General features: G+C 34.8%; 1 protein-coding gene across 1 annotated transcript in view; it reads right to left on the bottom strand.

The window, feature by feature from the left end:
• The window catches only part of LOC138711104 (piezo-type mechanosensitive ion channel component-like), a 99,258-nt gene that overhangs the window by 10,397 nt on the left and 72,929 nt on the right, over window positions 1-15,932 (bottom strand). Inside the window, exons 37-40 of the mRNA XM_069842428.1 lie at window positions 13,915-14,132; window positions 9,811-9,969; window positions 7,864-8,238; window positions 4,761-4,942 (exon numbers count right to left, since the gene is read on the bottom strand). Coding sequence (XP_069698529.1) covers window positions 4,761-4,942; window positions 7,864-8,238; window positions 9,811-9,969; window positions 13,915-14,132 — 934 coding nt within the window. The remainder of the gene's footprint in view (window positions 1-4,760; window positions 4,943-7,863; window positions 8,239-9,810; window positions 9,970-13,914; window positions 14,133-15,932) is intronic.

Raw genomic sequence — 15,932 nt, 5'->3', positions numbered from 1 at the left:
TAAAACATTATTTTACTACTGAACTTAATTTATTGAAACTTTGTGCACACAACACTGAAAGATGCGAGATTCCTCAGAGCTCAACATGACCCCCATTGCGCACCCTGCACAACTCATAACGGTGATGAAATTCAGCCCATGTCCGTTGTAACATAAGAGGGGTGATTTGTTGAAAAGCTTGAGTAATTTTTATTTTCATATCATCAATGTTCCTGGGTTTCTGTGAATGGACAATGTCTTCAACAAAACCCTACGCGAAGAAATCAGGAGGGGTTAGATCTGGGGAGTTTGGGGACCAAGCCAAGAGATAGCTGCTTCTCGTACTGGGTTTCGCCTGCGACCTCCTGCATGTTTATTAAACACAGAACCTGTTTCTACAAATGTTCGATACCACAACATTATGGAATCGTATTTAGGTACATTACGCATGCCATACTCACTTCGAAATTCCCTTTGAACTCTTTTAACACTCTCAAATTTACTATACCAAAGAACAATTGTGCCTGCTGTTCATTTGTAGTAGGATAGCCATTTTAATCATCTTCGATTTTCATTTGTCCTTTCAGATTATGCATTGTTGATTGTCATATATGGAACCTCCCATCTTTTAATCGTAATATAACCAGCAAGAAATTTTTCCTACTATCATAATAGCTTTATAATAATAAATTAATATTATCCATACCCAAATGGATCAGAGTGTATATAACTTACAGTAATTAATATACTATAAAAATCATTATACCTGATGCAAAATAACACCTCTACCGCAATTTAGTTATAAATGGAAAATGAAAAGACTTAATGAAAAATATATTTGTTTCAGTTATAAACAGTTATCATTATCGTAGTATCGTTATCACAGTCAACAAGATTTTCAATAAAAACAGTATCAGTATTCGAAATTATTATAATGTCCAAATATCGGGAATTTTTCAGTTTATTTATTATTATTATTATTATTATTATTATTATTATTATTATTATTAATGATGTTGATGTTATTTAACGTCCCTTTTTGCTAATTACTGTGGTACCAGAGACGGTGTTATGATTTTGAGGTACCTGTACATTACAACTCATTCCACCTTGTAACTCATCTAATGACAAGTACCTTCTAAATCAGTTACAGAAATATATCATTATAATCAGTGCTGTAGTTGGGCCAGTATGGGCCGGTACGCCGTACCATCTAAAACAAAAAATTGCTGTTACCGTATAGATTCGAAAATATATTAACTATGTTGAAATAGTCCTTAATATACTTTGAAATGGAGAATGTTAGCTGTTTGAAGAACATTTTGATATCTGACATGAAAGTAGCGGCTGGCATCTCATATTATTTGTTTTAACGTTTGTCCATTCGTTGTTTTATCGAAAACCATGGTCTGGCGCTTCAGGTGTAGCTGTGATTTGTTACTTTCAAGCTTGCATAACACCTCAAGAAATCTGCTACACTGATTCGCTAATTTCAAAACTTGCGTAGATGCCTTCGCATAACACTAATTTTATGGTGTGGTGCCTCAAGAATTCTGCTGCATTGATTCGCTAATTTTAAAACTCGCTCAGGCATAATGTTAGCAGTTTGCTGGAGGAGGAAAATATTATTTTTAGTGCGTTCATGAATTTTGAGTTCAGTTACATGTTGTAGATGCTATTCCAATTTCAACTAAAGAATGTGAATGAGCATTACTGTAATGAACGATATCTGCACTAAGAAAAGAAATACTCTTCCAGTAAAACAGTTACTAGGTTTTTGTTCCTAAAAGTGTTGGGTCACCAGAGTCAGCGTTAAATTTCTTACCTTATATGCAATTGTGGCTGCGATCTGGAAGGAGGTCTGCAGAGGCGAATGCGTGACGAAGAAATAACTTTGGAAAAGAAGTGCAGTACGAGTCCATACAGAATCTAGTCTGACCGAGGAGATTTCAACAGTACCCCCTCAAATTTGTTTCCAACTATAGCAATGATTATAATTAATTAAACAGTCAATATGTATGCATACGCAGACGATATTGTTCTAGGATCGACCAGTAAAGAAGACCTACAAGACACAATAAACAGACTACAACATTGGGCAAATGACAATGACCTGACTACAAACTTGAAGAAAACTGTACTGATGATATTCAGGAGAGGAGGTGAATTGCAGCAGAAGATATAATCCAATACAATATGAAAGACTAGCAATTATAAATTCGTTCAAGTATCTAGGCATAACAGTACAGTCCACTGGATCATCCTTCAGAGTCCCCAGTAGAGAAAGCACAGCAGCCATAATCAGAAACTTTTACGATATCAAAAAACCCACCAAACTAGCGCTACATACCACCATGACACTCTTTCAAGCCAAAATTGAACCTGTGCTAACATACGGCATAGAACTATTCTGGAACCACCTAACGATCGCGGATCTAACTGCCATGAAAGGAGTCAAAGCGAGATTCCTAAAAAGAATACTTGGAGTTTCTAAGTAGACACCTTCGAGATTACTATATAAGTTGGCTAGAGAACCGTTCCTGATTGAAGACTTTAGGACAAGAAGACAGCTGCCAGCAACTCCTTAAGAGACGGAACTGCTCAGGAAAAGATAAGAAAAGAAGAATGAAATTCCCCTGGATTTCTATGCAACAGATGCCATTGTGGGACGTAGCCAGACAGGTCCAAACAACAACATGCGCAGCGCCCCAACAAGATTAGCATCACATGGTTTTCACAAGCTACGAAAAAAAAAAAAAAAAAGGCTTCCACGAACGCTCATCTCAATGCGTATGCAGCCTTTGTGATAGACTCTGTGATCGATACCACTTCAGCCAATGCTTACAGAGAATGAAATCGTTGATGGAATACAGCAAAGAACAATGACAACAAAGAGTGCAAAATCTGTACTCCTTGGAACTATACATGCACATTTGTGCGCTATTATTATTATTATTATTATTATTATTATTATTATTATTATTATTATTATTATTACTTATGGCTTAAGGAAAGTGCCCAACTTCAATTCGAACAATGAATAAAAATTGGATCATATTTAGACCCTTTTTTGACAGACTTTCCTTCTCGCCTGCTATATTTCAATTTTTAATATGGTGTTTATAATAATAATAATAATAATAATAATAATAATAATAATAATAATAATAATAATTTATTTATTTTATTTACTATTATTTATTGCGCTGTACAACAGCCAGAGGCCGATAACTGCACAAAACATAAAATAATAATAATAATAATAATAATAATAATAATAATAATACTTACTTACTGGCTTTTAAGGAACCCAGAGGTTCATTACTGCCCTCACATAAGCTCGCCATCGGTCCCTCTCCTGAGCAAGATTAATCCAGTCCCTACCATCAGATCCCACCTTCCTCAAAATAATAATAATAATAATAATAATAATAATAATAATAATAATAATACGTGCCCTTACAGCCCTTTAAGGGCCCAGATTTTTTATTCATCACAAAACTGCGTTGTTAGGAGATTGATTACAGTTTGTCACTTGGAGTGTTGTGCTTGTAAATACGTCCTGAATTTTGCGGATTTGAAGAAAGTTTGTGCTATTTTTGGGCTAAAGAAAATGGAGTGGGGGGGGGGGGAAAGAGAAACAAACACATCCGACATATTCTTCTGTTTGAGTTTAATACAGGAGCGAAGGTAGTTCGAAACATTTGTGCCATGTACGAGGAGAATGCCAGCGGAGAAAGCACTGCAAAAAAATGGTTCTGTTGTTTCAACACGCAACACTCTGTACAAAAGTTAGTGCCCATTTACAGAAGATGTTATGCATCTGGTGTGATAAAGGAGACGTCGTATATTACGAATTACTTCTCGGGAATGTAACCATAACTGTTGACATTTATTGCCAACAACTCAGACGCATTGCGGCCGAAATTGAAGAAAAACGACTGGGAACACTGTATCAAGTGCTGCTGCAACACGATAATGCATGCCAGTACTCTGCTAACACGACGAAAGCAGCTATCCAGGAGCATGGCTGGGAATGATTCTACATCCCTCATATTCTCCCGATCTTGCGCCCTCAGATTGCCATCTTTTTCGTTCTCTATCCAATAATCTTCAAGGGAACTCCTTTGATAACGAAGATGCTTTACAAGCTTGTTGTGATGACTTTTTTAACTCCAAACCAGCAGATTTCTTAAAATTATTTAATTTTCTGTCTTCTAGCCTATTCATCTCAAATAAAAACTTTTGTCACAGCGATAAAATTCTATGAACTTCTGCGCCAATCCAATCGCTGGATAGAGTATAGATATTTAAAGACAAAAGTTAAAACAATTGCATTTGTATCTCTAGAATGTATATACCGGTATTATATTTCGAATTTTTAGTTGATTTCGCATTTAAGGAGAATTAAAAATGAATAAAAATAGATTGATGATCGAGAATCAAAATTTATATTGTCAGTATTTAAGGGAAATTTCATATTTTTATTTTTATTGTGAAAAATCACAATCTCAAAATATAAGTTACTGTAGTATATTAAATAAAATGAGATAATATGGTGACAGATTTAATCATTTTTGTTTTAAATTTCCAGATCAAGTTATATGTTTCATTGATAACGATGCTACTTCTAGCTGCTGAAGAAATTGAAGATGAAGAAAACATTAGTAAGTTAGTTACCATAAAAACAAGAGATCATATAATTTAACCTAATCTGCAAATAAGACCGCCTACATCTATTCCTTGATACTGAGTAACAGACTATATCCTTTTTTATTTACCAGACTGAAGATCTTCAATTAGCAGGTCTATTTGTGGTGAAGGGATCTCCCACATTGATTGTGAGTGACTTGCTAATTGTATGATGGCCATATCATGATAGGTATGCATACTCAAAAAAATCAGCGCTTCTTTGTTCATCATGTATGCCTGCCTCATTTTCTCCCTCATATCTCTATTCATCCTGAAAGAATAATATCCTTAACATATGCGCAGATGTGAGAATTAAATTACAAAATGTTAGTAATGTCCGCGAAACTTATCTAGGCAGTTAAAAGAGAGATGTGCGGGGGATAGAGAGGTCACTTCTTGGGGAAGAGAGGAAGGAGAGGGGAGGATGGTGTACAAGACGGATAAAATACATTTGCTTGCTTAGTGTGATCGAAGAGTTCGTTGTACTTACAGTTGTGTATTATCTTTTATTTCATTTATTAATATTATCTATACTATGTTCTGATAGAACATACACTGGTGGCCATAATTCTGGAAACTTTTTGTTTTTGTACTGAATTATTATAACATCTGCATTGATTCACAGATTTATACAATTTAAAATGTTACTCATGACTGTTTCGTTAATTATGGGGTTATAATAAAGGTATTATATTAAATCCTGAATATTTTAACAATAAATAATCATTACTATGTGGGAAATTATGTTCTTGTCGTTTAAGATCTAAATATTAATTTCAGATTTCATTATAATTTCCCATTATTTACTGTAATAAAAACTGGCCCATTTTTTATTTTAAGATTATTGTTCATCGGTAGAAGCACTGTTAGCATAAAATGTGGACATTATTATTGTGTTTCTATCATTAGTCTGACTTAAGATTTCGTTAGGTTAACATCTGATTGCTTTACAACAAATTTTATTGATCATTTTATCACAATGGATCCACGAAAGGACTAGACACCTTCTAGGGCAGTCACGCTTCGAGAAGAAGGCTACACATTCAAGGAAATTGCAAGAAAATTTGGTAATGGTGCTACAGTATCTGGCATCCAGAAGGTATGGCAGAAGTACAAATCCACAAAATCTTGTAAAGGAACACTTAGGACTGGTAGAAAACCTAAAGTAAGTCCAAGAGATGTGAGGAAGATTTGTCGATTAGCATTGAAAGATCAAAGGAACTCTTCTAAACGACAAGAATATAATTTCCCACATAGAAATGATTATTTATTGTTAAAATATTCAGGATTTAATATAATACCTTTATTATAACCCCATAATTAACGAATCAGTCACGAGTAACATTTTCAATTGTAAAAATCTATGAATCAATGCAGATGTTATAATAATTCAGTACAAAAACAAAAAGTTTCCAGAATTATGGCCACCAGTGTATTCATGAATATCCTTGTAAAATCTTTGAAACGTAATTTTTTCATAGCCATCCAAATTTTTAACCCCTCAAAATCTGTGCTTCAGTGGCTGACCATGATAATATCTTTGAGTGCAAGAGGTCAAATGACTTTATTGTCAAACGCCTGGCATTAGAAAACAACAACAACAGTACTGAGGCATGCATGGAAGTCTTTCACATAATATTGTACACACTGAACTCTAACACACACATTTTACAAGTACTTGTCTGAATAATATATCTTTTTAAGGATCTGTTCATTCCCATACAGCTTCACACTAAGTTCTTCGCAAGAGAAATGAAAGTTTGTTTTCACTTGTAACAAAGCTGTTTCAATTTTTATTCTTGACTTTTCATCAGTCCAAACTGAGTTCAATGTGGAGAAAAGTCTTTCAACTGACGAATTACTGACTGAAAGACACATGATTAATGACACTATTTTGAGAAGATTTTCAAATGGAATAGAATTTTTTTTTTAATGTTGAAAAACATCATACCAATTTTCACTTCTTGATTTGTCACAAAACTTCTAATTTTTGAACTACTTAAAAATGGATGCTGCTGCAATTCTAACGCTTCCGTGCAACGCGAATGAAGGCAAAGATCATGTATTGGTATGTTCTTCTTGAAGAGTGCAGAATATCTCATACTTTGCTCGCTAGTTCTTCTGTATCATACTGAGAACTGTTTAGAAATATGCATGAATCGCAGCAGTTTCATCACGATACTTAAATATTCATGTGTAAAATGTCATTGAAACAAAATCAAAACTTCTGGGGACAAAATTGATTTCCGGGGACAAAAACGGAGACATTTGATCCCCAGGGACAGCAATTCATAACTAGGGACTGTCCCCGGAAATCGGGGACGTCTGGCCAGCCTAACTTAACCATAATTATGGTTATAAACGAAATACATTTATTTTTATTTTAATGTAATAATTTGGGGAAAAGAATACAATTTACAAAATATTCAATTCCAGTATCACATTCCACCTCAAATAAACAGTCTTCCAATAGGAGTGTTCTACTTTTAACACATAACAGCTGCCGTGTTTATGAAGCTATAGCAGTCATGGTTACAGCTGTTGACAAATAATCATGGAACGTTACACCATTCCACAATGCGTAAAAATCGTTAAAAATTATTATAAAAAAAGTCATCCATTCGCCAAGCATTCCGTGCATTATGTGAAGTGTATGGTGTATGTAAGATACCAGGTTATGATAAGGAATTATTTTCGGCCCCAACTGGAAGGTATGGATCTCAGAAACGTCTGGTTTCAGCAAGATGGCTCCACGTGTCATACTGCTCACGAAACAGTCGACCTTTTGAGGGAGAAGTTCAGAGGCTTCATCATTTCACGTGGTGGTGATGTTAACTGGTACCTGAGATCATGTGATTTAACACCGTTGAATTATTTCTTATGGAGTTATCTTAAATAACGGGTTTATGCCAAAATCCAGAAACAGTTAATGACCTAAGAAACATTATCACGTGCGTTATTCGTGAAAATGAGCCTGGTTTATGTTTGTCTGTTATTGAAAATTAGAAGACCCATATATGCACAACCAAAAGTGCCATTAACTCACGTTCTCTTCCATATGGAATGACATTAAGTGTGCTTCAAAATAATAGTAATTAAATAAATAAACCTCTTTCGTTTATATAATTTATCTCATTTTGAAAGTGACACTCTTATTGGAAGATCCTTTACAAATGTGAAGATGTCACAAACCTCACAATCTTATTGCCTTCAGCAGACATGGTGTAGATTGGATAATAATCATTTATATCCATTGTGACTGTGACTTCATGTGGTAAGGAGGGCTCATTTCCATACTTAGCCAGAGCAAAGATAAGCAACGGAAACCAGATAGCAGCGAAAATAACAAGGAGAAGTCCACCACCCATAGAATATTTAATAATACGTCCCTTTGGAGCTCCACGAATGGATGGGTATTTCTGGTCCATCTGGCGAGAGCACTTAACGTCGAATAGATATGCAAAAATGTCCTCCATCTTAAGCCATTGAAACATTGACAGAGATGTATCAGTCCATATCCAATCCATCAATGTTCGTATCTCGAATAAGAATGGTATCCACATGAATCTGCAATAACAATACCATTATAATTTACTGGCATACTTAACAACGAATTTATTATACCGGTAGTTAACTTATTACAGAAGGTAAGAATAATGAATCGAAACAAAAATATACAACAAAATTTAGATCTGAAATAGACAGTCAAGTTTGTACACTGTCAACTATACCAGTGATTCTCAACCTGTGGGCCATGCCAGTTAATGGGAGGCCACGAACATAATACAATAATAATAATAATAATAATAATAATAATAATAATAATAATAATAATAATAATAATAATAATAATAATAATAATAATAATAATAATAATAATAATAATAATCATAATAATCATAATCATCATCATTATCATTAGTATTACAGCCCACTGTATTTAGCTACACTCCACTAGCTTTTGATACCAAGCTTCTTCATATTATGTGTTACACAGTCCATCCAACGGAGCTTAGGTCTTCCTACTCTCCCCCTCCCATCAGGTTTAAATTCCATAATCCTCATTCTCGTTCATCCTTACGACATGACCGTCCATTTCAGTCCAGATATCTTGATTACCGTACTCTGATTACATCGGGAGATTTATAAAGTTGGTATAGTTCTCGATTATTTCTTATTCTCCAGCTTTCTCCTTTCTTTATGGGTCAATAGATTCTGCATAATATTTTTCTTTCAAACATGCCTACCCTCAATAGATCACACCCCGTCAAGGTCCAAGTCTCAGATGCATACAAAAGTATGTGTGGGATGTGTTACACAACATTGCATACAGAACACTACAAAAACATCTTAACACACAGACAAGACACACAGACAAATACAACTTAACAGGTGTATATAAACTATCGTGCAATAGTTGCAAAGACTTCTACTTTGGACAGACTGGAAGATCATTTCAAACACGTTACAAGGAACATATCACGGCCATAACCAAACCACACAACAATTCAACCTACACAGAACACATCACAAACTCCAATCACAACTACACTGACAGGAAAATACTATACATCCAGCAGGAAAATCAGAAACTTGGCACTCTAGAGCAATATGAAATTTACAAACATACAAAAACACACCCACAGCACATCCTGAACACTCAACTGAATTTCAAAACACACACGCTTTTCGACACAAGCATGAATACACCCCACCACAACAGAAAACCAGAAGATAGCGCAGGACCACACTAGGTTTCAGACACCACATTGAAACTAGTCAGCCAGGTAATTTTATAATATTAACACTGTAAGGAAGTTATTGTTAATCAGTGATTATACAAGTGTTAAAAGAGTGTACCAAATAATGTAGAAAGTTTACAAAATGTTAAAGTTCAGTGCTGGTGATTTAGTACCGTATAAAATATCAAAGAGGAGTTATCAGTGTCAAATTCTACCTATGTAGAAAGACTTACGATATCCGAAGTTAATAGATTATATATAAGATATACAGTACGGTATGCGAAGATGTAAAACGGTTCTTTGACAACTGTGTGTTTTAATAACTGACTGCATGTTTAGTTACTTTAGTCTCCCAAATTTTACACTTTTTTAAGATAATCTATAGAAAGCGACTTACCCTTTGAAGAGAATTTTATTCATGATACCATATTTCTTGCAGAGAAAATTACCAATTATGCGAAATGGAAAGCCCTGTCGTATTTGATATGCTCCAAGAAGTAGATAGAAACACTTAACCATGTACCACAACTTCAGCGCTGATTGCTTGTTGAATTGCCTGCAACAGAGTGTGTGTGTCACAGACAGACAACTTCGATAGTAATGTTAAATTTCCAAATACAAACAATGCATTGCGGTTACGTTTACAGTAGTGTCGGCAAAGAAAATGATCAAATTTATACATTATTCACGTACTCAAGAAAGCTACCATCAGTTGCAATTCTGATCAATGAACATGCATACATAGGGTTGCCAACTCTAGAGGACGGAAATTTAGGGGAGATTAAAAAAGAAATAAAAAGCACATAAACTTATAATGAATTTCAATGTAAATATACTTGTATTTTGACGCTCCATTAATCAATTAGAATTGCCTTCGTATTATTATTTGGTTGTAGCTGCGTAGCCCTATATTAAAGAACATACCATAAGTTTGTACACATCGAAAAGCACAGGGCTTGATAAGTATACATGTCTCTACACTCACTATATTAACATTGTCTGGAAGAATACTTGTTGCTTCTTTTGTTTTTATTTATTAGCTCTTTGTGTATTGAAATATAATAAAAAAAATTCTCTATATTACATATTAAAGTTCGTCTTTAGTCGTTGTTGTTTTCTAATGCCAGGCGTTTGACAATAAAGTCATTTGACCTCTTGCACTCCAATATTTTTCAAAGATATTATCATGACCAGCCACTGAAGCACAGATTTTGAGGTGTTCCGAATCCATTTCTTGGTTTGAGTTGCACAATGGGCAGTTAGGGGACCAATATATTCCAATTCTATGCAGGTGTTTGGCCAAACAATCATGGCCTATTGCCAATCTAAATGCAGCTACAGACGATTTTCGTGGTAAATCGGGAATTAACTGTGGATTTTGATGCAGAGAGTTCCATTTTTTCCCTTGGGATAGTGTTATCAAATTTTGTTTGTTGAAATCTAAGTATGTAGATTTAATAAATCTCTTCACAGAGTAATACGTAGATTTAGTAACAGGTCTGTAAGTAGCAGTGCTGCCCTTCTTTGCTAAAGCATCCGCATTCTCGTTTCCCAGGATTCCACAATGGGATGGTATCCATTGGAATACAATTCTTTCATTGAGTTATATTAATTGAGAGAGCATTTTAGTTATTTCTGCTGTTTGAGATGAAGGTGTGTGTTTAGAGACTATTGATAGAATAGCTGCTTTGGAGTCTGACAATATAACTGCATTTTTAAATTTACTGATGTGGCATAGAAGATTCCTGAGACTTTCACTTATTGCAATGATTTCTCCATCAAAACTTGTTGTTCCATATCCAAGAGATCTATAAAGTGAGAAGAGACAGCACGTAACACCTGCACCGGCACCTTGTTCTCTGGAGATCAAGGATCCATCAGTGTATAAATGAAGCCAGTTTTGTGGAGGGTATCTAATATTGATTGTCTCTAAAGACAATTGTTTTAGTATTTCAGTGTTTACTTCTGATTTCAGTATTTCTTCTGTTAAATTTAGATTATATTCTATATTTAATAGAGTTAAAGGGTTTGGTTTAATTTGTAGGTTTTCTTTTAAATTTGGGATATTGATTTTCTGTTTCAATTCTTGAACAATGGATATGAAACTTTTTTTAGTTTTCAATCTACAGAGAGGACTGTATGAATGCCAATTGTTTCCTGGTAATCTAATAAGTTTTTCATATTGAATCAGTGCTTTTTCTTCTATTGTCATTTTGATACTGTTAATATTAGTGAGGAATCTCATAGAATCTATTGGAGTTGTTTTGATTCCACCAGTAATGAGTCTGAGAGCTTGGTTTTGAACATATTCTATGTCGTTTATGAAAGGTGAAGTAATTAAAATTTCTCTGCAGTATGTCAGCACTGGCTGTATAAACATTTTGTATGTAGTGTTCAAAGTATTCCTAGAGCATCCCCATTTCTTTCCTGCTAGCCTTTTTAGAAGGGAGAATCTTTTACGAGCTTTTTCAGAAATGTATTTCAAATGGTTGCTCCATGTTAACTTACTATCGAAAATAACTCCAAGATATTTGGATTCATAAGGCCTAGGAAGGTGTTGGCCATTGTATTGGATATTGAATTCTCTTTATTTTTTACCAAGTGAAAATATTTGGTAGTTACTTTTGCTTAAATTGAGTGTCATTAAATTTGATGTATTCCATTCATGTAGTTGTTCGTCTTTAGTAAGAGTTCTGATTTTACAAGTTCTGGCCTCATCCAGTTCCTCTCGTCAACTCAGAGATTCACTCACTCCAAATGAGCATTGCTGATTGGAAGAGCATGTACCAATAGGTACTTAAAATCATTAAACAAGTTCCTATTCGGACTTAAAGTATAAAAATTTTCAGAGAACTAAAAATTCTATCTATCCTTGCGTATATATTTTAGAAATAATGTGCTTTATTCACCAAAACATAGATTCCTTTAAAACAAATTCAACCTATCATGAGTATAACACCAGAACATCCCAAAACATACATTTGAATTACAACAGGCTTACCAGAAGTCTTAACAGCATATCACATAGAGGCAGCAATTTATATAAAAACTTCCACAAAATACGAGTACCGGTATCAAAGAACTTAACATGGGAAAATTAAAAAAAAAAAAAAAAAATAGAACATTTTATTAACACATATGTCACTTTGCACAAATGAATATTTAAATTTAAAATTTTAGTAATTAACGTTCTCTCCTTGATATTGTCCTTGATCATTTTATGTTCAAGGTAACCCAGAGTTGAAGTCAAGACTGGGAAAATGAAACAGAGAAGAGACTGGATGGAACAGTGGTGACTGAAGATCGAGCTTATGTACGAGGAGGATCCAGGAAATAATGACCGTTCGCGCATACCCGCCACGCAGCTGACTCCCCTTCCTTGTTTGAAGGTCAACTGGCTTCCTTAACATGTGTTCTCATAATGTTGTGAGTACTGGTTGCAACAAGTCGCCATTGTGCATATTGTGTTACTTCAAAATGAACGACATGATTGATAATCCCGCCAACTGTGAGGTGAGGAGTGTGATTCGATTTTTGAATGCCCGAAATTTGAAACCTGCAGAAATTTACCGGCGATTGGAAGAAGTGTATGGTGATACTGTAATGAATGAAAGAAATGTGAGAAAATGGTGCGAAATGTTCAACAATGGGCGAACAAATGTCCACGATGAAAGTCGACCCGACGCCCATCACTCATCACAGAAGACCTGAAGACTAAAGTGAACGACAGAATCTTGCAAGACAGGCGCACATCACTCGACGAATTGCATATTGCCTTTCCTGACATTTCTCGTTCTTTGCTTGGTGATATTGTGTTGCAACATCTTGGCTACCACAAAATCTGTGCCCGCCCGCACACTGCTGCTTCAACACGAGAATTGCTGGATCAATTCGGTTGGGAAATCTTTGATCATCCGCCCTATAGTCCAGACCTTGCTCCTAGTGATTTTCACCTTTTCACTAAGCTGAAAGACTTTCTGGGTGGTACGCGTTTTGGAAGTGATGAAGAGTTGAAGAAGCCAGTGAACACCTGGCTTAATGAACTGGCGGCAGAGGAGTATAACACGGGAATTCTAAAGCTAGTGAACAGATACGACAAATGTTTAAATGTAGGTGGTGATTATGTAGAGAAGTAAAGGAAGCTTCAGTTATTTAACAGACTTTGTTTTTTCAAATAAATATATTTTTTTTAATTATTACAACAAAACGGTCGTTATTTCCTGGATCCCCCTCGTATTTTAGAATTTTTTTTTTGCACGTCATTTAGTATTAAGTTGTACTGTAAAATATACTACTTTGTATAATTCATACTGTATTTCAGTTTCAATGGATATTTAAAGAAATTTCAGTTTTTCATGCGAAGCTTATTTAGAATTAAGTTTATTTGTATTATATTGTATGTTCTGTAATTTTTCTTGTGTACTGACGATGCCATGAATGCTTGTAATTCTATTGGTTAATAAAGATCTAATCTAATCTAATGTTAAACGTTATGTCTTACTTGCCCGTAGAATATGGAAGTAGGAAGAACATCCACACATGGATTATTATTATGAGAAAGATCTGGAATATTATTTTTCCTATAATAAATTTACGCAAGTACAATGCTCTGTCAATCACTATCAGCGTAAACTGGATCAGCATTATTATAAGGAACTGAGTGGGCACTCTGTCCTCTTCCAGATATGATGTAATTTCTGTATCACCAATCACATCGGACTGAAAAATAAATGCATCAACATGTAGGCCTATACTGTTGAAAAATTATTATAAACAAGAACACGTGCATTTACAAGGGAAAACAAACTTTCCTTAAAAAAAAAAAAAACAGAAATATGCTATTCAAAAATGGAATATTTTAATATACAGAATGGTAAAAAATTTAAGGATGAGAAATAAAAACGAAAAGAAGCAAAAAAAGTTATCTTACGAGATAATGCCACTTTCTGCTGGTTGAGGCCTCCAGTGAACCAAGTGCCCGGATACAGTAAAGTGGCAACATTAATGCTTTGTACGTATGCGACACTCTCCCCATCCCATATCTTTCTGTCACACGATATCTAAACTGACAATATGGTGAACGGTGGAAAGGTAGAGAAGGACTTATACCTACATTACCAGATTTAAATCCTTTTCATTTTTGTGTATGGGATTATACAAAAACCCTATGCAGAACACATCTCAAATGCTAACCACATCCACAGAGTCATCAACACAGACATGGAAATACTACACATCCAACCAAAAAGCCAGAAACTAAACACACTAGAACAATATGAAATATACAGACACACAAAAACACACCCCAACGAAATTCTCAACACACAACTCAACTTCAAAACACAAAAACACACACACTCTTTGACTCTACACTATACCACAGGAACACACCCTCACAGGAAACAGAACAAGTGACGCCAAGACCAACAACGACCAGTTCTGAAGATGACCCATAAATAGGTCGAAACATGTAAACAAGGTACGTTGAAATTTAACACAGGAAAGTCTTACCATACATATTCCGAAGTGATACAGTGTTAAAAGTTGTGTAATCAAGATGTATATGTAAAAACCCTAGTTTACACAACAGACATCACCACACCTGAAGACTAGACAGATGCATTCAAATGCATGATTAGCATTTTGAACACCTGCTGTAAAATTCTTCAGTTAACATGTTCATACTGTATTGTATCTTGTTTATCCACAAACTTTGCTGTTTGTCAAACAAAAAAGTTTCTTTTGTGTATGTTCAATCACATTTCAGTGATGCTAAAGCCAAAATTATTAATTTCACTCTTTCGTGATTGATGAAGTAAATAAAATTGTCACTGCTTTTGTTGGAATTAGTACTTAGTATTCAGCAGGCCCCAACCAGCACAAAATGGCGTTTAATCGTAAACGGTTAATTGGAACTTTTTTGTTTCTCTTCGCTTTTACTTTTCATTCCTAAATTTTTGATCATCAGTTTTGAAACACCCTGTATTTTATTTGTTAACGAGGTTCATACTAAGACTCTCTTTGTTTTACCTGTTATTATAATTCTCCGTTCTCCGCCACTTTGACTGCCTATCTTCTCTATCTTAAAATCTCATTTGGATAGCTTGTTTATCACGCACCAACCTCTGGCAACTAGTTATGAAATTTAAGAACACTGAATGTTACATCAGCGACGACAGTTATAATGGCAACGGTTAGAGAGCTCCTTAGAGCAGCATTCATCAAACTATGGCTCGCAGTCTACTTGGACTGCTCGAGATGCAGATAGGCAAGTCAAATATTATTTACCGATCCCGAACACCAACCAGCACTTTTTTTGCAAAAATATTGTTTCTAAAAATCAAGTGTGAATGTTATTTAAGCATTTCATTTCATGGTCTCATAATATGTTGCTCCAAATTTTGTCGTCAGAAATTCAGTTGTGCGAGTGGGTGGTATTCGGGATTATATAATAATGTACTAGTATTCAGTGTCTTGGATTCCGTAACTTGAAATGGGTGAAGGCATATGGATGATATA

The sequence above is a fragment of the Periplaneta americana genome, chromosome 12, assembly GCF_040183065.1.
Source record: "Periplaneta americana isolate PAMFEO1 chromosome 12, P.americana_PAMFEO1_priV1, whole genome shotgun sequence".
Classification (NCBI taxonomy): Eukaryota; Metazoa; Arthropoda; class Insecta; order Blattodea; family Blattidae; genus Periplaneta; species Periplaneta americana.
Note: the sequence above shows the minus strand (reverse complement) of the source record. Positions and strands in the feature narration are given on the sequence as shown.